Genomic DNA, 24,637 nt, shown 5'->3' on the forward strand with positions numbered 1-24,637 from the left:
TCGACGTTCCGTTCACCCGGACCTGATTTGTTTTGACATGACCGTGGCTCCGCCCCCGCCCCACACATACACATAAATCAGTGACCGTTTTGTACCGTGTCCAATTACTCATAAAGTTTGCAACTTTATGAGCGACGGGACATCGGACTCCAGTTTAATGTGGACTGTGTCGTTTATTTTTTTTTACATGGTCGCTGTATCCGCACCAAAGCGGTTCCGTCTAGAGCAGGGGTCTCAAACTCCGGTCCTCGAGGGCCATTGTCCTACAGGTTTTCCAAGTCACCTGTTTCAACACAGCCTCGGGCGTTGCAACAGGGAGACTTGGAAAACATGTAGGATTGCGGCGCTCGAGGACCGGAGTGTGAGACCCCTGATCTGGAGGGATGCCACATGGATTGGAGTCGTGCCCGTTTGAGCTTCTTGCTCATCTTGTGTGGTTTTTCTGTGTTTTTTTTTTTTTTTACACCGGGGACTGTTGCAATACTGTTTTTGATCATGATGGTTCCAAATTGTGTGATGTCATCAAACCATGTCAAGATCTGAATGTCTGTTGTTCGTAAAAAACAAAAAAATATGTAAAAAGACCAAAAAAAAAGCTGTCGCTGTGAGTTGAATTTGATTAAATAAAGTTGTTGCATCCAAACGAGTCGCCATTTTCCAAGAAAGTTGGGCTCAAATGCGGAAAATAATCATAATCCATTTCATTTCTAAGCGCCTTTCAAAACTCTCAAGGTCACTTTGCAGTCACTGGATCAGTTTTTCTGTGGGTGAGCAGCGGCAGCCACAGCGGCGCCAGCGTTCAATCAACCCGGAATAACTCAAATAAATAAACTAGCTAGCTAGCTAATAGACAGCCAACGGAGAGCCAGCTAGCTAGCTAGGCAGTAGATAGCTAATAGATACCCAGCTAACCAGGCAGCTAGCTAACAGATAGCTAGCTAGCTGGATAGATAGCGTCATTGCGGATGGCACCTTTGTTGTTGACTTCCTCGTCGTCGTCACTGAAGGCGACTTGCGTGTTGTCATAGCAACCGTCCTCCTTGTCCATCTCCGTGGAGGTTGTTACCTCCTCCATTTTCACTTCCACGGGGGGCGAAAAGAGGGCCGGCCTTCAGTCTCTCTTGACTCTGTCGGCAAAGAGCAGCGCTTTGGGCGAGTCTCCCGCCAGAGAAGCCACGCCCCCGTCGGCGTCGGGCGAAGAAGCGTCCCGAGTGGGCGAAGCCGCCACGCTAGCCGCGTCGTCCATTTCGATGACTTCAAAGTCGGCGTCGTTCCACTGATCGGCGTCGTCTTCGTCGTCGTCGTCCGCCGCTCCCGAATCCAACAGCGCCCGCCGATACTCGCCGTCGTCGGGCCGCCCCCTCCCGCGGCGTTTCGGGACGGGGTCGGAGGCCAGCTTGTACATGACCGGGAAGAGCACGGCGGCGAAGGCGGCGGCGCCCAGCGCCACATACATCAGCATTGGTTGCCCGGGGATCTTGCCCAGCAGGACGCCCACCAGGGCGGGCAGCGCCATCTCGCCCAGCGCCGCCCCCACCACGAAGGCTGCCGCCGAGCGCCCCGTCACCGCCGTGTACTGCTCCAGCCAGGAAATGCCGCTGGGGAAAATGGAGGCCATGGAGGCGCCGTAGAGCGCCGTGCAGAACCACAGCGCCGCTCGCTCCTTGCTGAACAGAACCAGGAAGAGCGACGACAGCGTGGCGCCCGCCAAACTAAGCGCGATCAGGGTGCCCGGGTACATGCACCGCGCCAACAAGACGGCTAGCCCCCGGCAGGCGGCAAACGTGGCCCAGAAGAGGGAATTCAGGCCCGCCGCCTGGGATGCCGTCATCCCGGCAAAATCTTTGGCGAAGGTGAAGATGAAGGAGCCGTAGGCCACCTCGGCGCCCACGTAGGCGAAGAAGAAGAAGCAGAGCAGGGCCACCAGCGCCCCGTGGTGCCGGGCAGCCGGACGCCCGGCCCGCGGCGCCCGGGCCGGCCCGGCGCGGGAGGCCTCGCCGCCGACCCGCGGCAGGAAAAACGGGATCGAGGTCAGGAGGACGAACAAGGCGATCACCACGTAGGCCCACATGGAGGCGGGGTCGCCGCCCAGCGGCCGGGCGGCGCCGTCGTCGGGGGGCGTGGCGTTGCTCCAGACGCTCGCCGCGCCGCCGCCGTCGTGGTGCCGGCCCAGCAGCAGCTTGGCGATGATCGGAGAGGCGAATGCGCCGGCGGCAAAACTAAAGTGGAGAGCCTGCATGTGGGGTCCGGACTGCTCGCCCCACGTCTGCAGGACCAGGACGTTCCCGCCTGACGGAGAAGACAAAATAAGCCCGCGGAGGTTAGCAATGGCGCTCTTTATAATAATAATCCATTTCAAAACTCTCAAGGTCACTTTACAGTCACAGGATGAAGTTTTTTCTGTGGGTGAGCAGCGGCAGCCACACGCGCCAGCGCTCACTCAACCTGGAAGTCAATGGACAGAAAGCTAGCTAGCCAGCTAGTAGATAGCCAATAATGGCTCTTCATCCAAAGTACAGGTGTCAAAGTGAAGGCCCGGGGGCCAAAGCTGGACCGCCACATCATTTGATTCGGCCCGCAAATCAAACTTTTGAAATTTCATGCTCATCTATCGAGCTAGCTAGCGATCGAGGTAGATAGCTCTCTTTCTATTCAACTAGCTTGCTAATCCCTTACATCACGGGTGTCAAAGTTAAGGCCCGCGGGCCAAATCTGGCCCGCCACATCATTTTATTCAGCCTGCCAAAGCAAATCAAGCATGTTGAGTGCCATGACGCTAGCTAAAGTCTTAGGCAAAATGTCAAAAATTCCCACGTAAACCACAATAACAGTCTTTATTGTTCACTTTAAAGTTGAAAACTCTCTATGTAGAGGTGATGAAACGTTGACACCTTTGATCCAAAGTCCCAGAAAGTGCAGCGGCCCAACCTGTTGCCATGTCAACAAAACGCCACTTGCGCTTGATTCCGAACGGCTTAGCAGAGGGCCGTTGATCTACTTTGGTGACGTTGGCTAGCATGACCGGAGGTTTTGCAAGCGTCGTCCATACCCGTGTCCAGAATCCCCATGGAGACCCCGATGCTGGACATGAAGCCGGTGAGCAGCAGGGCTCGTTTGCAAAAAGGGATGGCGCACATTCCGCACGAAGTCATCAGCATGGAGACACCTGAAGGCCCAAACAATCCAAATGTGCTTGAGGACACCCGTGACGTCGTCTCGATGTGAGGGGGGCTTACCGAGCAGCAGATTGGGCTTGAGGCAGTCGAAAAGAACCCCCCCCAAAAGCGAGCCGCCGATGTAGCCCGCGGAGCGTCCGACGAAGATGTAGGAGATGTTGCTGATGTCCTTCTTCACGTTTGAAGCCAGGTCCTCAAACGTGGGTCCGATCACAGAGATCGCCATGCCCTCGAAGGAAGAAAAAAAAACCGTCATGACCTTCCAGACGCCAATCAGCCAGGTGTTTTTGCATGCCTCCAATTTTCAAGTTCAGTTCTGTCCTGATTTTTTGTTTGATATGGGGTTGGGGGGTGTCCCACGCCTCCCGTTAATGTCCCCCCAGGCCGGACCGGGTTTCTTTCTTCTCGTTGATTCGACGCCGACGCCAAGGTGCTCTTACCAGGCCCAGAAAGGATGCGCAGAGGGTCAGACTGACCATCCAGCGGCCGCGCGTCGCCTGTCCGCCCCCTCCGGCCACCTTGACCCGGTCGCCGCATCCCGGTTGGGTCTCCCTCTCCCTCTCGAGATCACCTCGCTCGGCGTCCTTCCACTTATCAAACAAGGTGTCCTCTTCCTGCTCGTCGTCCATGTTGGCGAAGCGGACGTGCTTCTTTTTCAGCGAAGCGGCGGCGGGTGAAGACACAACCGACATTGGCGCTCCGTCGTCGTCGTCGTCGCTTGACGGAGTGACGGGAAACCTCGCGGCCACTACAAGTCGAAGGCCATTTAAAACGCTCGTCGCCTTTCACTCAGCGGGTAAAGTTTCCTCCTCCGTCGACGAGGCGAAGGCTACCGGCTCGTCGGTCATCTCGCCGACGGCGGGAGGATCAGAGGTGACGACAGACACACCGCGCCGCCATTCGTCGGCCAATTGGGGGTGAAGACTAAGCAAAGACCGTCTATTCAAAGAAGACTCTCGGCCGAGGGCGTGTTGCCTTCGTTCGGGTAGGGTGGATGACGTCAAATGACGATTTCGAAGTTACCGTCACTATTATGACTCCACCTTAAAGAACTTTTTCGGTGTGTCCGTGAGAAAGTATCTCAAATTGCGTCATCTCAAATGTGCTTCCGGTATGAATAATTGATCAGAGTGAGATGTCTTTAGCTCTTGTATGCCAGTTTTTTTCCCCATCACGTCTTTGTAGGAAACTGGCGCCCTCTGGCGTTCGAAACGTGCTTTTCTTCCCCGGAAGTTCACCGTGAAACGTACCCCCAAAGTATGCTGTGTGACGTCATAACGTGCCTCCCTTGGCCGAATCAATATTTGTCAAGCCTTCCGTCGTGAAGGATTTTTGTTTGTACTGAGTGCGTCAAACAAAAATTTGTGCCACCCATTTGCCCGCAGCGGTTACCTGTTACGCAGCGACAAAAAAAGTAACTGAACACACACAAATAAGGACAAACTCACAGAAAACGTTAAAGTGTTTTTTTTTTGCTAACTTTGGCGATATGACAGTTTTCATATAATCCATTTCATTGTGACATGACCGCAACATGACAATGATACTTGGAATTTGACACAGCAAATAAAATGTCAACTCAGCATTTTGTGATAGGTTGGACGACATCCAAGGGACGGAAAGTCGTCGGGTTGATACCCAATCTTCGATCTGTACTCGGAGCGAGTCCTAAACGCACACACGCTGCAGTGGAAAAGTTGAAAGTACAAAGAAGACAAAGCGTACATCAGAAAATGCTCCCAAGATCATTGGGAAATCAAATTTCAAAAGGTAGAAAAGCGCACACGAGCCCCCGAACACCTTCAAAACACAAAAGGAATTCCGTGGAAAGGCAAGGCATTTTTTCCCTAAGGCACTTGGAGGTAATCCCAGGAGAGAAAAATGACAAATACAGTGGTACCTCAGCTCACGAACTTCATTGGTTCTCAGAAAGTGTGTGTAAGGCGAAAAGTTAGTCTGCCAAACATTTATTTCCCATAGGAAACCATTAAAATGAGAATAATCCGTTCCCAGGTCCCCATAAAACATCATTGTAAACTAAATAAACCTTAAAACTACACAAAATATACCTTATTTTATCTATAATAAATGTGCTTTTGTATTGTAATTAATGAAATAACTGTATAATAGTCTTTTTATTGACCTTTGTAATGGTTGTTGATGTAGTTGCCTCTTGATGATATCCGAGTGAAGTTGCTGTGCTTTCTCGACGATAATACCCGCACTCACACTGTCCCAGATAGCTGCTTTTCGTTACTCCAAATCAACAGAAGTTTTTCAACCTCTTCGATTGTCTGAGACCGTTGCTTAGACAACACAGAAACGCCCTGAGCCACGAGTAGCAATGGTCGATTTAGCATACTGGTACTGGGACGCTAAGTCACACCAACACACACGTCGTTGGTGTTTTTTGATGATCTTCTGCTCGGCCGTCATTTTCTTTTGTGTCTTCTTCAGCTTAACACTAGCCTGTGGTGTGGTCTTTTTCGTTCCCATAATCGCAAAAATACTCCCCTCAATAGCAAACCACATCTGCACTCAAAGAAAGGCGGTGTGGAAAACTGTTGGCGGTTTGGTTCGTTTGCCGAGAACTACTTCGTTAGCCAAGACTATATGCTCGCAAATGTAATATTGGTGAGGTGAAAAGTTTGTGAGCTAAAGCACTCATAAGCCGAAGTATCACTGTATGTCCATTTCACACTAATTTGGGATGCTCCTGCACATTCAAAGCACCCGGCAAAGCGATGGCGGACAAAAGCAGCAGTTTCAAAGCAAGGAAATATCCCATCGGTCAAAGGACGGAACCAAATAGAGGCAATTAAGCTCGTCAAACGGAATGAGGCTTTGAATTATGTAAACTCTACAGATGGAAAAACGCATGACTCTGCGCGTCATTTAGACACTAAAATGCGAATTGGACAGAGGGACAGATGGACGGACGGACGGTTATGTCGGCATGTGGAGCTCTACGTTGACCACATATGAGGTAATCATGCGGGTGTTCCACAAAACGCAGCCGCCAGCACAAAAACAAGCCTCTGTTGTTTCCATCTTCAGAGGTGTCAAATCCAGAAGGAAGTCGAAAAAAAAAATGTTCTTTGGAGATGGCTTCCTTCCTGTCTCCTTTCAAAACAAAAGCACTTTTGCTGATTTGAAGATTTCATTGCATAGTTCCTGGTGATCACATTCAATTAAAAGTAGCGGAAGCCCCGTTAGCTGACTTTTGGCAAGCGGCGCTCCGGAAGGCACTTGTTGTGTGCCCCCCCACCCCCCTGAAAAAAAGGGAACCCGGTCCGCTAGCAGGGCGGCCATTAGAGGACCGACTCGCCGGTTTTGCCCTGTGGCTCTTCCTGAGGCTTCTCCTGCATCAACATCTTCTGGTTGACGTCCTTGAAGGCTTCCTCCTTGGCTCTCTTGCTCCTGGCCTCCACCCACGGGATCAGACACAGCATGGCCCCCCCGATGAGCGGGGGGATGCCCGCCAGGTAGAACGCCAAGTTGTAGTTTTTCAGCCTGTCCCTGAGGAAGCCTACAAAATAAAAGCGGAGAAAAAGATCCAAAATAGTCAGCTTCAAGTCTTCCATGCATGGCGTCTGGTGCCGGATCTTTTTGCCATCTGCGGTTGCGTCGGACCTGCGATGGGGGGTCCTACGGTCATGGGTACCGACATGAGGCCCAAGAGGAAACCGATGGCCTGGGACACGTCGTCGGGGCCGACCAGCTCAAAGGCGATGGGGGCCATGATGCAAATGAAGCAGCCGTCGAACATCCCCATCAGCAGGCACACGGCGATCAGCCCCCCGAAGACGTCGCACAGCGGGATCATCATTGACATCAGGCCAATCACCACGAAGGAAGTCACCTGCCACGATTTCATGGTTGGCATCGATACAGGTCACATCCGACTTACGACCGAGTTCCGTTCCGACCAAACGGTCCTAAGACAGTTGATGAGAAGGTTTCTTCAGCCGTCATGTGTACTTCTTTCAAGGTGTCGGACGTTTGGCTTCTTGTCCAAGAGGCTTCGTCAGCGAACTAATTTTTTTGCTGGTAGTTTTGGCCCTATATATATCTATATATACAGTAAAGTCTCGTTATATCGATATTCAAGGGAGTCCAAAAAATATCGATATAACCGGGACTATCGATATATCCGACCCTGTTTGCATGTAATTTTCTCCGTGCCTGCATAGAAATAGTATCGATATAACCGGGACTATCGATATATCCCATATCGATATAACGAGACTTTACTGTATATATATATCCCGACTGTCCAGACGTGGCGGCGCCAGACTCTGCTATGATAGACCCCGCTCTCAGGTTGGGGAGGGAGCAGAGGACTATGCCCTGAGGCTACAGTGATTACTTCTATTGTCCTGACAGATTACTTCTATTGCCCTACTTGATTATGGGGTCTACGACTGGCCTGATTGCCCCATTTGCTCTGCTATCACCAAAAGGTCGGTCGTCAGTGAAAATGGTCGTAAGTTGAAATACATTTAAAATGTTGAATAAAGACTCTGAGGCTAAGTGACTGGCAAACCGCCCCCTCTGGTGCCATCACACAATCGAGACGCTGGCCGGCTGGCCAAAATTGTCATACTCGTTGCCGGCCTGCTAGCGCGTTGTGGTGCCAGGCGTAGAATTGACATTGTTAAAATAGGGTGTGGAGGCGGCGGTCGTACGTCGGACGTTCCGTGTATTTGGACGTCTCCGAGAGCAGGGACGTACCTGCAGGTAGACCTTGTTGACCCCGTGGATGTAGTCGGCGACCCGGCCGAAGATCAGCCGCCCGATGCCGGACGTGACGCCGATGCACATGAGCAGAACTTCCTTATTGGAATCCTCGCCAAAACGCTCCTCCACGTGCTTCATCTGCGCCGGTCCGGATGGTCAAAGACGGCGAAGGGTCCGGGGCGGCGCCCGGGTTCGGACTCACCAGGTGAACGTAAGGCACAAAGTAGCCGTAGAGGGCCGCCGGGATGCCGAAAGCCCAGATGCGGTAGCCCGGCGACTTCCAAATGTTGACGTTGAAGAGCCGGCCCAAAGGCGGGCAGCCGCCCGGCCCGCTTCTGGCCTTGCGGGGCAGCAGCGGCTTGTAGGTCAGGCCGGCCAGCATCAGCACAAACATGAAGACGCAGAGGACGCGCATGGTGTTCTGCAGGCCCACCCGCTCCAGAAGGCCCGACAGCACGAAGGGGAGGGTGACGGTGAAGACGCTGCTGCCGGCCGTCACGATGCCGTTGACCAGGCCCAGACGCTTCTTGAAGTAGTGGCCCAGAATCACCAAACTGGGCTGGTAGGCGAAGGAGCAGCCGCAGGAAAACACGATGCCGTACGTGAAGTACATGGGCCCTAAAGACCTGCCGCCGCAAAAGGACTTTTATTTTGAAGGGCGCACCTTCACAGACCCTTTTTGGGCCACGTTTTCACCGATCGCCGCCTCGTACGGCGTCGTCAGATACGTGCGCGGAAATGGCGTGCAAACATGGCCGCCCGCCAGCTTGGGCGGGTCCAAAGTTCCCATCAAGTCAACAAATGCCAACAGGAAAGCGATACGAGCGGGGAAACGTTGCACCTTGCACTTTCGGCGACATCGCTCCAGATGCACTTCATTGTTTCATTCACAGGTGTCAAATAGGAGGCCCAGGGGCTAAATCCGGCCCGCCACACCATCTCATTCGGCCCGCAAAAGAAAATCAAACCATGCTTGCTTAAACAAGTGTCGTATTCAAACCACCATAAGAGTCATTATTTTGGACTTCAAATTTGAAAACTACGCTCATTTTTTGTGACATGCGGAGGGAATTAAACATTCTAATGGTTTCCGCAAATTCCTGAGAGGAAACCAGAAGTACAATGTGCCCCCCCACCCGGAACTTTAATGCCCTTGCTTTAATTACAGTGATACCTCAAATTAAAAACTTAATTGGTTCCCAGAAAATGTGTGTCTTCCATGCAAAATGTTTGTCTTCCAAACATTAATTTCTCATAGGAAACCATTAAAATGAGAATAATCCGTTCCCAGGTCCCCATAAAACATACTTTTCTACTAATTAAGCTTTAAAACTACACAAAATAGACCTTATTTTATGTATCATAAATGTGATATTGTCTTGTAATTAAAGAAATAAACTGCACTGTATAATCACGTCATTTTATTGACCTTTGTGATGGTCGTTGATGTCGTTGCCTCTTGATGATGTCCGAGTGAAGTTACCGTGCTTTCTCAGCGATAATACCCTCACTCACACCTACCCTGCTGGCTACTTTTCATTCATCCAGAAGTTTTTCAACCTCTATATATTGCCTGAGACTGTTGCTTAGACAACACAGAAACACCCTTAGCCACACGTAGCAATGGTGGACTTAGCATACTGGTACTGGTCACACAAACGCACACCTCGTTGGTGTTTTTCAATGATCATCTGCTCGACGTACTTTTCTTTTGTGTCCTTTTCGGCTTAACACTAGCCTGCGGTGGGGTCTTTTTCGGTCCAGTAATAGCAATAGTACTCCACTCGATAACAAACCACGTCTACACTCAAAGAAAACTAGTCCGTCAGCCACGGTGGTGTTGTGTGGTTTGTTTCGTCCACCGAAAACGCATTTGTTTGACAAGACTGTATCCTCGCGAATTGAATGTTCGTAAAGCGAAACGTTTGTGAGCGAAAAGCGTTTGTAAGATGAGGTATCGCTGTATGTCTAATATTGGAAAGGGGGAGGTGGTTCCCATTTTTCAACATGTCAGCTTGAGCGCATACAAGGATGAGTTAGCAAAAATCTGAGCTACAACAGAGCCCCGTGGACGCCGCCTCTCCTCTTATGGGGGGGGGGGGGGGTCGGAAATCAGGCGACCGCCTGTTGTCCCGTAGGGGGTGGGGGTGGGGGGTCATGTGACCGCCTGCGCACACAAATCAAATCAATGCTTTCCACACTGGAACGAAACAGCCATTCCGGGGAGGAGAGTCACCTTCTCATTGGCTGTACAACGGGGGGAGGGAAAATGCCAGGGTTGGATGGAGTACTTCCCCGAAGCGAGCAAATCGCGCCCAAACACCTCACGGTTGCCTTTCATTTTAGTCTTCTTTTACTTACGTGACAAAGGAGCTGGCCAGGAGGCCCACCAGGCCCACGGCCGCCCCCCCGACGGCCGTCACTCGGCATCCCAGAATATCCGTGAAGACGCTGACGATGGGCGAGCAGAAGAAGATCATCCCCATGGACAGAGAGCCCACCCACGCTGAAGGACGCAAAAAAACGGGTCAAGCAAAAAGCTTCCACATGAGCATCCAAACATGCCACAAAAACAACAACAACAAAAAACGGACGGGAGGGCGCATTTGTATTAGCTAACTCTTAGCTCGCTAGATTTCTATTTATTTGAGTTACTTCCAAGTTGAGTGATTATTAGCTAACTCTTACCTAGCTTTCTATCTATTTGAGTTACTTCCGGGTGGAGTGAACGCTGGCGTGTGTGGCTGCCGCTGCTCACCCACAGAAACACTGTGATTTTGTAAAGTGACCTTGAGAGTTTTGAAAGGCTCTTAGAAATCAAATGTATTATATTTGCTATCTAGCTGGCTAGCTACTAGCTATCGAGCTAGATAGCTCTCTCTTTTCTATCTAGCTGGCTAGCCATCTATTTAGCTATTAACTATCTATTAGTTTGCGAGGTAGCTTTCTATCTATTTGAGTTATTTCCGGGTTGAGTGAACGCTGGCGCGTGTGGCTGCCGCTGCTCACCCACAGAGTAAACTGATCCTGTGACTGTAAAGTGACCTTGAGTTTTTAAAGGCGCTTAGAAATGAAATGGATTATTATTATCAATTCAAACAATGGGAAATCTGTTTCAAACTTAACGGATTATTATTATTATTATTATTATTATTAGTGCAAAATGGTGACTTTCTTCAAACAAGAGCGCCCCCCTATGGCCTGGAGGACTGGTCAGACCCCACACACACACACACACACACACACACACACACTTTAGCACTGTGCCTCATTCCGATCCCAACTTCATTGGAAGTGGCTTAGTAAATGTATTGAAAAAAAAATATTACTGCCCCCCCCCCACCCCCGATGCCTCCGGTATACATTCTTCATGATATTGCGATCATCTCGTGGTGCCTCGCATTCACCCTCAAGTGTTTTTCCCCCTTTAAAAAAAAAACAACAACCTAGAAAGCTGAGAAATAAGTGGCAAACACTCTTCCTTTCTTGTCAATTCTGCAAATAGAAACTTTTGACTATTTAGTTGCTACCCATTAGCTAGCTAGATATTAGCTGTGTAGCTTACTGTAAGCTGTCTGGCTGGCTGGCTATCTATATTTGCTATCCATTAGCTAGCTCGCTAGATATTAGCTGTGTAGCTTACTGTAAGCTGTCTGGCTGGCTGGCTAGCTGTTGGCTATCTGGCAATCTATATTTGCTATCCATTAGCTAGCTCGCTCGGTATCAGCTGTCTAGCTGACTGTAAGTTGTCTGGCTGGCTAGCTGATGGCTATCTGGCTATCTATTAGCAATCCAATAGCTGCTCACCCACAGCAAAACTGATCCTGTGACTGTAAAGTGACCTTGAGAGTTTTGAAAGGTGCTTAGAAATGACACGTATTATTATTAAATTGTTATAAAACGTTGAACCGGGGTGGGGGTGGGGGGGGGGTTGCGTGAAGGCGCCACGCTGGTTGGGTTCTTCCTCGAAAGCAAACAAGACCCAAGTAGGACGTCAAACTCCAGCTGAGCCGTTCTTATTTATTTCAACATGCGGCCATGGGGTGTTTGCTCGTTGCGGTCATCCCGGCCTGTTCGGACACCCACAAGGAGCCTCGCGCTGACCCCGCCAGGGGCCTCGCGGCGTGATAAGTGATAGTACTCACCATCAGCATGAATAGTTTGCCCTTCCTCATGATTAGTAAAAATAAATCCAGCCAAACGATCGGAATGAAAGTCAACACGCAAAGTTACTGCTAGCTAGCCTGCACACGGTTCATTAGCTTGCTTTCTCTCGCAGAAGTATATGGACGCTAATGTTAGCAGGGGGCTTGTCAAAGTGCCACTGATATTCAACTGTTTCATTGCAAATTAGAATCAGAACATTTTCTCTCCACAATGGCCAATCCTTCGGTCCGTTCAACCTGAAGTGGACGATACTCTGCATTTTTTTTTTTAACTTGTCGGGCTTATTTAAAAAGGCCGTTTACCTGTTTCAACAACAGCCAGTATCAGCGCTTTTAGCCAACCGCGCTAGGCCGGTATCATCAAAATAGCGCTTTTAGCCAACCGCTAGGTCAGTATCATCCAATCAAAATTGCGCTTTCCGCCAACTGCCGCCCAAACAGGAAATGAACAGCGAAAAAGCGGGAAAAAAAAACACCCCTGCTATAGATCAACAAGCTGTGCCACTGAGTGCTTCCAGGCGCCTCCTTTTTCGGATGCTTACAACACAAATTCCAAAACGTCGCCGCCCATTGAGTGTGTGTGTGTGTGTGTGTGTGTGGCCCTACAAAACAGGAAGTGAAAACCCACGAGGAGAAGTGTGATTTATGAGTGAGCAAAAGAAAAAAAATGTTGGCACAGCAGATCAAATGCAGACTGTGTATTTTTTTTTTTTTTTGTGTCTTTCTGTTGTTGTTTTTGGCTGTCGTGGCAACTCCGCGTCTGTATGTGAGAGGTGACGTGAGAATGCTGCAGGATTCTGTCCGTTGGTCGGTGGGAATGGACGGACGGGTGGAGTGGGGGGGGGGGGGCTATGATTGGGGGACGATCGTGCAAGGCTGAGCAAAAACAGAAATCAATCTGGGTGTTTTTGCCACGTCCTTCCTCCAAATCCGCTCTCAAAACAATCCCACGGCGCCATTTTGCCGTCGTTTACAAAACGTTGGGATTTACGATTTTGGGGGGTGTCACCCAACAGCCAGCAGGATGGCTGAGAACGGGGTCAAGGTGGAGGGGGTTCCGCGCCGTTTGCTAGCAAGTTCTCCGATATCTGGGCCTCATGATTGGCGGCCTGCGCAGGAAGCAAAATGGCGGCCCTTCCCCAAACGGCGCTCATGTTTACCTTCGCTGAGCTTTATCTGCCGACAGCCTTCGCACACGTCAAGTGCGGGCGCCTCGTCGATTATTAACTCCATTTCAGAGCACTTTTGGTTGGTTGTTTTTTGTAGCGTAGCTAAGCAGCCGTTGCGAGTCCCAGAGAATGGGACAACCTGTCAACGCCGCATAATCTTCCTTCTTCTCACATTTTTTTTGGGGGGTAAACGGGGTGTATGCACGCGTTGTTTCGCAGTCACATCTGAAACTCATTTGGGGTGACCGGGAGCCATTTTTGTTCAAGCACGTCAGCTCACTTCATCTCACGAGGACATTCAGTTGATTTGTATGAAGCAACGGCGATACTAATGAAGGGAAACCATTTTGACATGATTCATCCGCGTGAAATCCAACGGCGTCGGTCACGACTGTAAAAACTGTCCGACACGTCGGCCCAGGTGGCTCAAATCTCAAATGCCAAGTTGAGTCTTTGCGTTGATCGCCAAACACGGACGGACGCAGAGGTGGCGATCCCCAAATCCTCTTTTCAGTCAAATGCGGCGCCGCGGAACAAAATGGCAGCAAACCGGACCGGGTCCGACTAAAAACAAACGCCACAGCGCAATTTCAGACCGCCGAGGCTGATTGGGGTCCAAAGGTCTTGGGTTTTCGGCCCCGTTTATCAAAGGCGGTTCATAGAAGGGCGGCGTGGGCGGGACGACGTGGATACCAAGGCCGCCGACCTTGACCCGGGTCGAGCTCGTCGACGGGCTGAGCCGCTCCGCCCCCTGGGGAAAGCGTCGCCATTGGTGGATCGCCATTTGCACTTTCGCCGACTCGGCCGGAACGGGAAAATGGACGACCGTCCGACCGCAAACGGCCCCCGGGCCATAGTTTGGATTCCATTCCGGTTTCCGCACTGACTTTTCTTCCACGTGAAGTCCTTGTGAGGGTATTTTTGGCCAGTTGGAAAGGAAAGCAAGCCCCCCCCCACCCTGAGCGCCCTTCCTGGTTGAAGACGGTCTACAAGTGGCTCATTTGTCCAAAAGCGACGTCAAAACAAAAAGGCTTCCTTCCGGCAGAGGAAAGGGCCTGTTGTCTTCAGCTAAAGAATGCCAAGACAGGTCGGGCCACCACAGACAAACTTTGCTTTTCCGCCAATGGACGCAAATTAACCCTTTTTTTTTTTTTGAATCGCAGATTAATCAACCAAATAATCTGCGATTATTTGCTCAAAAATGGCACTTTGCAGCCCCAAAATGTCTTCGGCCCTCCTGCCACTTGGGACGTGTCCTCCCGGTGAATCGGAAATACCAAAGCGACATGATGGAAAGGTCCTTGTGAGGATTTCCCATGTTTGGCTGGCTTTTGGGCGAGAGCGGCGAAGGCCTCGCTGGGCCTGCTTTGGAGTGGACCCTCAAAGCGCAGACTTCCAGGTTGGAAGATTTCCCCCTCCGGGTGCCAAAAAGGTCAACATAACAAAAGGAAGAGCCAGCAGCATCGCGCCGGTGTCCAAACTATGGCGCCCGGGGGCCATCGGCGGCCCCGCCTTGCATTTTTTAGCGCTCAGCGACATGACAGAATGAGATGGATATGATCCATCTTTGCCATTGCACCATTTTTTGTGCAAATGGCCTCTTTTTCACCGACGGAATGAGCAAAAGCAGTTATCGCGTCAACAACGCAGACGTACATCAACGCGTAGCTAGCGGGCTATGCTGCGACCGCTGCTGCGTCGGTGGTTAGCATATCCGCTTTGCAGTTTCTGTGATTGGCTTGAGGGGTTTTCGGGGTGGTTCAACTTCCTGTGCAGTCTTCGCATCAAGCCTAATTTGCACGCTTGCACCTTTTCCGTTAAAACAAAGCCCCAAAACATGCAGATTGTGTCGATGGATTGATTCCAGATAGCAGACGATGATGCGCTAACTCTATTTTCCCGTTTTTGTGGCTCGGGTGCTTCCTCTGCGGTTTTTTTGGGCAGGCGTGCGTGCGTGCCATAGCCAACGTTTACAGGACGACATTTTGGGCTGGTCAAGCGAATCAACTTCGATGCTAAGCTATCTAGCTAGCTATCTATTAGCTATATAGCTGTCTAGCTAGCTATTCGGGGGGCATCATTTCCCCCCCCCCCCCCCCCCCCCCACGTTAACGCTTTGTTCCAGCTTCAGCTGTTGTTAAATTAAAGCGCGATAGAAACCAAGATGGATGCCTTCCATCGTATTGTGGATAGCCGCCCTCATTTCAAGCTCAGATAACTCCAGATCCATATAACTTAAGAATGAACTCTTTTTTTTTCTGCTGAAAGAAGAGAGTCGAAGGGTTCTAACGCTGTATGGAATGTTTGAATGGCTCTGTTAAATCGAGCTAGCTACCTATCTGGTTATCGAGCTAACTACCTAGCTGGCTATCTATGTGCTACGTGGCTGGCTGGCCAGCTATCTACCATGCTATCTATTAGTTACAGCTATCGAGGTAGCTAGCTGGCTGGCTATCTATTAGCTATCTAGCTATCGTCTAAGTGCAGGGAGAAAGCGGTTGTTTTTTTCTCCAGGGTTTTTGGCGCAAATTGGGTGGAAACGCAAATAAAAGAGCCCCCCCCCCCCCCCCCCCCCACACACACACACACACACACACACGAGTGCCCGAGGACATCCGGCAACCAGTTGATGCACAAGGCGCGCTTGCTCCCCCCTCCCTCTCAAAAAAATAAATGAAAAAGCTGAAAGGGTCATAACGAACGCGACTTTTGTCGTTTGTTGGGACGCAACCGCGGAGATGGACGGCTGACGCGTCATCAAATCACGACGAGACAACTGAAAGCGAGCCGAAAGTCAACTTGGAGCAAACCGCAAAGCAGGACGAGGTTCAAAAACGCGACCACGACCACGACGCCCCCCTCCCGCTCACCTGTCCTGAAGCGGAGGTCCTCGTCGTCCGCGGATCCAAACTCCCTGAGGAGCGAAAGGAAAAGAATCCCGAAGGCGTTCTGGATCCCGAACACGGAACCGTTGCACCACATGGCGGCGAGCATGACCAGCCACCCCCGGCCGCCCTCCGGGTGGGCGAACGGGCGCTCGTGGTCGCCCGGGAGACCGTCCCCGTTCCCTTTGGTTTCCGCTTCCGGGAGGTCCTTCTTCGGCGCATCCTCGTTGGCGACCGGCGACCCTTCTGCCATTGTGCTTTCAATTAGCGTCGAGAAGAGGGACCGATTTCCCAAAAAAGAGGGCGTTCAAGGTGGAGGGGGGGGGTCGGGTCGGGTCGGTCTGGGTCGGGGTGGGGGCGCAACATCCGCGGGTGAAGCTTGCAGCTGCCGCGGCGTGGATATTTTCGCATCGATCGCAAGTGTCAAAAAGCCACTGTGGCAACTTTATAAATAGGGAGTGCGGAGGGGCGGGGCTACGGGGGGTATCCAACCGCTGATTGGACAGAGACGCCTAACGACGCCTCACGCGCGTCAAAACGTCACGGCCGAGTGTCATCAGCGGGGGATCGTTCGCTCTTTTTTTCCTTCTTTTGACTCAAAGATCCGCCAGCCTGTCATCAATATCGATGTCGAATTGGTTTTGTTATGCGTTTGAAAGAATACATGTAAGAATCCACATCCATTTTTAACTGGAATGAGGCGCAGATGGAGAAACTTGGACATGGGGGGGCGGGGGGGGCAAACGACACTTTCCACTTTGTGTCTTTGACTTCATTCTATACGATTCATGCTTTCATCCTCTCCTATTTCAAAGCCAGCTTTATTGTCAAATATGCTAATATGCGTAACACACGGCACAGATGAAATGACTGTCCTCTCGGACGCAGCGCGCAAGGCACTTAGAATGACTTTCACAAACATAATAAACACGAAAATTGCTTCATTCCACAAAGCGGATTGGATTGGATTTACCTTTATTTAGGTACGCTACAGTTGGCTCTATTCCACCGCCATTGTTTCTATCCAGTGGAACGAGCGCACTCTGTACTCACAGTCTCTATTCAACATTTTGAATGGATTTCAACTTACGACCGTTTTGACTTACGACCGTTTGTTCTGAACGGAACTTGGTTGTAAGTTGGATATTACCTGTATATATGTATATACACACACATGATTAAGGATGACTTTTGCTGGTTTGCCATGACAATGGTAGCGAATATTAGCATTGTCGTTAGCTACCAGCAGTCGAGACCAACTGGATTTCATCTTAAATGCGCTTTGGGAAGATCAGTTCACAAATGTCACCTTTTTTTTCCTGTATAAAAGTTGTAGTAGGCCATATAATATTTGAAATGATACAAAAAATGGGGAAAATGTATACGTTTTTCCCCTTGAAAGAAAAAGTTTTTAAGGGAGAAAAAAAAACCTACTGATATGAGTTGAAGTACATTTTTTTCCCCCCATCACCACCGAGCCGATCATCAGAATTTTCTTTTTTGGGGGTGACGTAGCGAATCATTGTAAGTCCAGACGTGCGGCATGCAATTTTATTGAGTACGAGGCATGCGCTTTTAATCACAATCTGAAAAAAAGAAGTTTGCAGCTGCAATGGAGACAACGAAAAATGGCAACATGGCAGCAGATGAAAAAAAAAAGCCCACAAGCGCCTCAACTGTCCACTTTGGCCACTTTGGGCGATTGGTCGCCGCCGTGGTCATCCTGCTTCCTCTTGCGCAAACCTTTCATCTTGCGCGTGTGAAGCTTGGAAAGGTCCTGCTTCTGCATGTGCACGCGGCCCAATTTGGTGCCAAAAGCATCATGGGAAACATTCTTTTTCTTCTTGGGCTGCAGGCAAAAAGCGACACAGGAAGAAGATCAATATTTGGACCAATCGCGGGGCTTGATTTTAGCGGGAATGAACTCAGTCGGCCTCCATTTTACACACGCTCAGCATTTTATAAAAAGCGGCGGGTGATCGTCTTGCTCGATCAATACGATTGAGTTGTTGTTGCGACACTATGGGCCTTTTTTCGTCCCGTTTTTTTAGCGCAGTAATCTTGTCTCCGTTAATTTGATTGGAGGCGTCATGCGGCCTGGTACACTGATACCTCAGTCTACAAACTTCATTGGTTCCCAGAAAATGTGTGCAAGGTGAAAAGTGTGTCTTCCAAACATTAATGTCTGATAGGAAACCATTAAAATGAGAATAATCCGTTCCCAGGTCCCCATAAAACAGCATTTTCTACTAAATAAGCCTTAAAATTATACAAAATACACCTTATTTTTATGTATAATAAATATGCTATTGGATTGTAATGAAAGAAATAAACTACTATATAATAAAGTCATTTTATTGACCTGTGATGGTCGTTGATATAATAATAATAATAATAATAAAGGGTTCGTAAGCTGAGGTCTGACTGTAGATTGATTGAAGCGGATCTCCGGTCAGAAGCTTTGGATGGGTGGCGCTTACCTTGAGAGCTTTGGGCTGCTTGTGAGCGAGCTTGTACAAGTCGTCCGAGGCCAGGTGGGTCCTCCTCAGCACAAAGTCAAAGGAGGGTCCCATTTCCTCCAGCTCGATGCGCGGCGTTCTGCAGCCAGACTTTTTCAGCAGGCACCTGCAAAGACGGCCTTTGGCTGCACGATCAACAAAGCAAACTTTTGAAGATGCGAGGAAACAATTTGAACTTGACTGAGCAAGTCCAAGGTCTCGTCGAGGTCAAAGGGTCACCTGTAACTCCGCATGAAGATTTTCCCATTGACGGCAGTGAAGTGCAGGACGTGTTCCAAGCCGGCCAATCGCACGGCCGACACCAAAGGACCCCGAAAAAAATCTGAAACGCAAAAAGCGCGGCGGCGTCCATTTCAGTCAAGCGCGCTTGCCTCCTTTTTCCCACTGGATGGAATATCGCCACGGTAACAGACCGATGAGAAGGCTCTTCAGACGTTTGTACTCGTTGTCCAGATCGAAAGCCTCGCCGGCGAATACCAGCATCGGTTTGGTGCCCTCGGAACATTTTGTCAACTGCACAAGAAAAATATAGCTAGCTAGCTGGCTATCTGTTAGCTATCTATCCAGCTGGCTGGCTATATATTGGCTAGCTAGCTATCTAGCTAGCTGGCTGGCTGGCTATCTATTGGCTAGCGAGCTATATATTAGCCATCTAGCTAGCTGGCTGGCTATCTAATAATAATAATACTAACAATAATAATCCATTTAATTTCTAAGCGCCTTTTAAAACTCTCAAGGTCACTTTACAGTCACAGGATCAGTTTTTCTGCAGGTGAGCAGCGGCAGCCACGTGCGCCAGTGTTCACTCAACCTCAATCTAATGGCTAGCTAGCTAACTTTTTAGTTATTGGAGTTATTCCAGGTTGAGTGAACGCTGGCGCATATGGCTGCCGCTGCTCACCCACAGAAAAACTGATCCTGTGACTGATAGGTGTGTGTGTGTGTGTGTGTGTACCTTAATCTCGCTGAGGGAGACATACTTGTCGATTCCCAGTTCAATCATATCCAAGATGTGAAAATCAAATAGACGGCCTGGAAATAAAGGAAAAAAATTAACTCATTGACTGCCAGACGATGTGCAAGTAGGTGTCCACTGCAGTGCCAGGGTTTTTGTCATCGGCACTCAAATTGCAGGACCCACAGAATATTGACTTCTAGGACGACATAATAGTAACAATAATAATAATAATACATTTCATTGATAAGCGCCTTTCAAAACTCTCAAGGTCACTTTACAGTCACAGGATTCGTTTTTCTGTGGGTGAGCAGCGGCAGCCACACGCGCTCGCGTTCATTCAACCCGGAAGTAACTTAAATAGATTGAAAGCCAGCCAGCTAGCTCATAGATAGCTAATAGCTAGCAAGCTATATAGATAGCCAGATGCACCATATAGCTAATAGCTAGCCAGACAGCTAATAGATAGCTAGCTAGAGTGAGGGCGGTTATCCACAATACAATGCAATACGTACACATCTTGGTTTTTATAGCAATTCATTTAAACAACAGCTGAAGCTGGAACAAAGCGCTAACATGGAAAAAGCTGTCTATTAGCTATCTATTTGCTGTCTATGAGCTATCTAACTATCTCGCTGGTTATCTAGCTAGCTATCTATTTGCTGTCTATTAGTTATTTACTATCTAGCTCGCTAGCTATTTGCTGTCTATTAGCTATCTGTACCATGTAACATGGTTATCTTGCTAGCTATCTATTCGCTATCTGTCTCGATAGCTAGATATTAACTAGCTATTAGCTAGCTAGCTTCCGGGTTGAGTGAACGCTGGCGCGTGTGGCTGTAAAGTGACCATGAGAGTTTTGAAAGGCGCTTAGAAATGAAATGATGATGATTATTATAAACAAATGAAAATGCTGCCCCCTTGTGGAAAAGACGACGGCGTCACGCGGCCGAAGCAAAGTGAGAAATGCCTACCGAAGATCAGGTTGTTGGGTCGTTTCTTGTTGTGGGAACCAAATAGAAACAGAGAACAGTCTGTTTTCTTCGAGAAGAATTCCTGAAGAAGAAAAAACACAACAAGTTGCAAACATTGCATTCATAAGGCGCTTGCGTCCATTTTCATGCCAAAATGGAGAAGCGCATTCTTTTCCTCTGAACGTTTCTTGCAATGGAGTATTTTCAAGAAATGGAGCACATTTCAACTGCTGTTTACTTCAAAAGTAGAACATGAATATTTTTGTCCCTCCTCGAAGAGGAAGGCTACATTTTTCATTGGGTACAACACAATACATTTCCAGTGATACCTCGGCGTACGAACTCAATTGGTTCCCAGAAAGTGTGTTAAAGGCCAAAACTGTGTCTGGCAAACTTTTATTTCACATCAGAAACCATTCAAATGAGAATAATCCGTTCCCAGGTCCCCATAAAACAGAATTTTCGACTAAATAAGCCTTCTTGATCTCCTTCTTCAGCTCGACCGTCATTTTCTTTTGTGTCTTCTTCGGATTGACACTAGGCTGCGGTGGGGTCTTTTTCGGTCTCATAATAGCAAAAGTACCACACTCGATAGCAAACCACATCTGCACTAAAAGAAAAGGGGCTTGGAAAACGAGTCCGCCAGCCGCCGTGGTGCTGTGTGGTTTGGTTCGTCCGCCAAAAACTAGTTTGTAAATCAAGATTATATTCTCGCAAATTTAATGTTCGTAAGGTGAAAAGTTTGTGAGCGAAAGCGTTCATAAGACGAGGTGTGACCGTAGTTCATCGTGTGCTTACATACCAACAAAAGTTCATCAACACGGCTTGCAAATCTCTCAGCCATTTTGAGAAAAGCGGCTGCCATGAAATGAGTTGACTTACCAGCGAGGTGGAGTCCTCAAAAGGCCTTGTGATGTTCTTCCTGAAAACAACATTCCCATTCTAATCACTGCAGCTTTGTTAGCGACACACGCTAAGTTTTTTAGCTCCCTTTTCCGGCAGGATGGATGCGCTGTGCCACCAACAACTCTTAAAAAAAACTCACTCACATCGCATTGCGCTGTAGCTTAATTCCCGATTCTCGAAAGACACTTACTTTTTGTATAGAACTGCATTGGGTTTTTTCAGGGAATACTGAAAGAGAAATGGGGGTCAATGGAGTTTGTGACATTTTAGGGATCAACTTTGAAGGATGCCATTTTCTAACCGTGTAAGTGGGTGCCACATATTGACTTACGATGTCTTTGAGGGCCTGGCTGACAGTTTGATTGGCATTGCCCCCTTTCATGATCATGGCGTTCTTTCCATTCTCCGTCACTTTGGGTGCTCTCTTCTCCAGGAAACGCTTGGAGCGCTTGTTCTTTGGTTTTCTGAGGGACGCAAATCACAAGGTGGCGGGTTTTTTTTCTGGAGAAAGTCCTTCACGTTTCATGAAGATGAAAAGTGAAATGTCACCACGATCCCATTGAAGATAACGATAAGATGTTTGTTGGAAAGGTATACAGTCAACCCTTGTTTATCGCGCGAGATACGTTCCAAAAATAGCCCGCGATAGGTAAAATCCTAAAAGTACAATGTAGGCACCGTTTTTTTTGTACATACTGCAGAATGACACTAAAAAAAACAAAACCTTTTTTTAAATAGTTTAAAGAACGGTGTTGTAAAACAATATTTTGCTGCTGCGCCTAATCGTCCTGACTCTGCTGCGCTGTAGCGTCTTTTTCTACTGTAGGAGTCTTTCTCAGAGAGAAGAACATTGTTATCGGTAGTTGTTGGCACACACAGAAGATTTTTATCAACCGACATGGCCCGATTTCTAGAAGCAGAATGCTCCATGAGCTGTTCAAAGCCAGTGTGTTTTGTTTTATTTTATTCTGCTATCTTTGCAGTGTTGTTTCTTTGACTTTGTTTGTTGGCACATTTGCATGCCATTGATTTAAAAAAAAATCTCCTGAAAAAAAATCCGCGATGCACTGAAGCCGCAATCAGTGAACCGCGAAGTAGCGACGGATCACTGTAGACGACCGCAGAGGACGCGTCGCGAGTATACTTTTCGAAATTTCATATTTGTTCGACGTGAACGTGTACGATTTTCACAGTCGACGCTACTAAAATGTAAATGAAAGGTTTCAAGTGAAGTAAGTCACTTCCGTGACACTAAGGAGGCGAAATAACATAACTATGATACGACGCTGCCATTTACTCTGCACGTCGAGTGTTACGTAGCTAATCGTTTCAAGTTTCATTATGTATACTTCAAAATAAATCTATCACGCGAGAGAAACTTACATGATACCGTCGGACTGCGTCATGGTCGTTTGATTCTTGGCGTTCCAGTGAAAGTATCTCGTGTCCGATTAGCCCACGCGGCGGAAAAACACCGAACGACAACACGAGTTGCTCTGCGGTGACAAAGAGGTTGTCGACAGAGTGCCTCAAACGCAGTATCGCCCTCTAACGTTGAATATGCGTAACGCAGGGGTGGTTCAAAAGTACCCGGCGACACACGGTTAGCCACAAAGATATTATTAGAGTATAATCTACGAATATCTCAGACGTTTACCCTGGTTTGAGTGTTCGGCGATTTTATTGTCATGTTTTTGACGCAGTTGAGGGTATTTCCTGTGATTATTTCCCGAATTGCAGCGCCATCTGTCGCTCGCCCACCGCAGCTGGTCCCAAAGCACTTCCGGTCTGGATGACGCATCGCACTAGATGCACCAAAAGTGTCCGCCAGGTGGCAGCAGCTTTCCCTTTCGGTCTTGGAATGTGTGCCACGTGACATTTTGTTCCTCTTAGCGTGAGCCAAATGACTTCGCCTGGCATCAGATCAAAGGTTACGGAGCGAGCTTATTTTTTAGCTAATTATTCAAGGAGCTAGTTTTTTTGTGTATGTTCAAAATGATGAAATGTTTACTCGTTTTGTATTCACGTTAAGGTTCCTCACAATGACCTCTTCATTCATTTTATGACAAGTGCAAGGATCTTGACTCTATTAATTGCATTCCAATTGGCATTAAAACTCTACAACCTTCAGTTTGTCCATTTTACTATGCTTAGAATATCTCGTTTCTATCCTCAAATTGCTGCTGTGGACTGCAAACGAATAAAGGTTTTCTGATGTGGATTCATTTGTGGATGAAAGCGACTTCAGCTTTGCAGGTCCCTCATGCTCTTCTTCGCGCAACAGGGAAAGCAACAACAGCACACAGATGGGTGTTTTTATTTCAGCATCAAGCTCATAGCACAGATAGATTTGAGCACATTTTCACCATCAAAATTGCAAAGAAGGGTCATAAAGAAGAGCGAGGTTTCTCCCACCACCAGCACCCCGACACGACACGACACCTTGTATGAATGACGAGCACCCACATTCCACAAAGCCAAGCTTGTCCGCAACTTTCCTTGGAATTTTAACGGCAAGATTGCCAAAGGGAAGTCTTTGACGCCACTTTCAAAACAAAATGGCCCAAGCCGATAGCGATGACAAAAACACGCACAGAAAAGAAAGAATACTGGTCCTCAGCATAAGAAACGAGTGAATTTGTAGTAGCGCGGAAGAGAGCTTGGGGGTCACGGAGGGGTCAAGTAGTGCAGATGTTGGTCCTCCAAGTTAATGATGAAACCACTCCCCAAAAGGCCACAAAGCGGATCTTTGCACAATCGTGCTTGCGGGTGTGAAATTGTAACATCTGGTGCAAGCCTCATCCATTGAGAAAAGGACGCGCGGGAGGCGGTGAGGAGCAACCTGCGCTTCAACTCAAAAGGAAGACTCGGAAGGTGAGCGTCTGCCGTCAAAACGGCGGCAAACTGATCAGGCCGCATGACCCCGGACTAGCAAATCAATCTCTGGTTGGACCATATGCCCCCCGAAACTGCCACGAGGTAACAAAAGGGCATGAGCGTGCAAGCCCTATCCACTGGAACAAAAAAAGTGGGCATCAGTAATGACCTAAAATGGAATGATCCGGGTTGACCCTGCCATGCTCACACTGCCGGGCCTCCATTGTACATGCTTTCTTTCTTTTTCCAATTGGAGGGGGGGGGGGCAGA

At 48.7% G+C, this 24,637-nt stretch overlaps 3 protein-coding genes across 4 annotated transcripts; all 3 read right to left on the reverse strand.

Moving 5' to 3' along the window:
• Positions 1-1,108: 1,108 nt before the first annotated feature.
• Positions 1,109-4,536, reverse strand: slc60a2b (solute carrier family 60 member 2b). Its single transcript, XM_089022430.1, has 4 exons — positions 3,617-4,536; positions 3,237-3,405; positions 3,050-3,166; positions 1,109-2,289 (listed from the first exon to the last, which is right to left on the reverse strand). The coding sequence occupies exons 1-4, from the start codon at positions 3,866-3,868 to the stop codon at positions 1,112-1,114; spliced, it is 1,716 nt and encodes a 571-aa protein (XP_088878556.1). The 5' UTR covers positions 3,869-4,536; the 3' UTR covers positions 1,109-1,111.
• Positions 4,537-4,627: 91 nt separating this feature from the next.
• On the reverse strand, positions 4,628-16,521 carry slc16a10 (solute carrier family 16 member 10). The gene is made up of 6 exons (XM_089022440.1): positions 16,122-16,521; positions 10,278-10,422; positions 8,119-8,542; positions 7,911-8,054; positions 6,810-7,038; positions 4,628-6,705 (listed from the first exon to the last, which is right to left on the reverse strand). Exons 1-6 carry the CDS (start codon positions 16,387-16,389, stop codon positions 6,488-6,490), a joined length of 1,428 nt encoding a protein of 475 aa, XP_088878566.1. The 5' UTR covers positions 16,390-16,521; the 3' UTR covers positions 4,628-6,487.
• Positions 16,522-17,094: 573 nt separating this feature from the next.
• On the reverse strand, positions 17,095-23,277 carry rpf2 (ribosome production factor 2 homolog). 2 transcript variants are annotated; one of them, XM_089022444.1, is made up of 11 exons: positions 23,148-23,259; positions 22,874-22,986; positions 21,822-21,954; positions 21,681-21,718; positions 21,467-21,506; positions 20,585-20,666; positions 19,611-19,687; positions 19,069-19,168; positions 18,875-18,977; positions 18,617-18,761; positions 17,095-17,985 (listed from the first exon to the last, which is right to left on the reverse strand). In XM_089022444.1, the coding sequence occupies exons 2-11, from the start codon at positions 22,894-22,896 to the stop codon at positions 17,809-17,811; spliced, it is 918 nt and encodes a 305-aa protein (XP_088878570.1). In that variant the 5' UTR covers positions 22,897-22,986; positions 23,148-23,259; the 3' UTR covers positions 17,095-17,808. The 2 variants fall into 2 exon arrangements, with proteins under 2 accessions (XP_088878570.1, XP_088878572.1); XM_089022446.1 differs by lacking the exon at positions 22,874-22,986 and having other exon boundaries at positions 23,148-23,277.
• Positions 23,278-24,637: the final 1,360 nt, after the last annotated feature.

The sequence above is a fragment of the Hippocampus bargibanti genome, linkage group LG19 (genome assembly GCF_051943395.1).
Source record: "Hippocampus bargibanti isolate YZ-2025 linkage group LG19, ASM5194339v1, whole genome shotgun sequence".
Lineage (NCBI taxonomy): Eukaryota > Metazoa > Chordata > Actinopteri > Syngnathiformes > Syngnathidae > Hippocampus > Hippocampus bargibanti.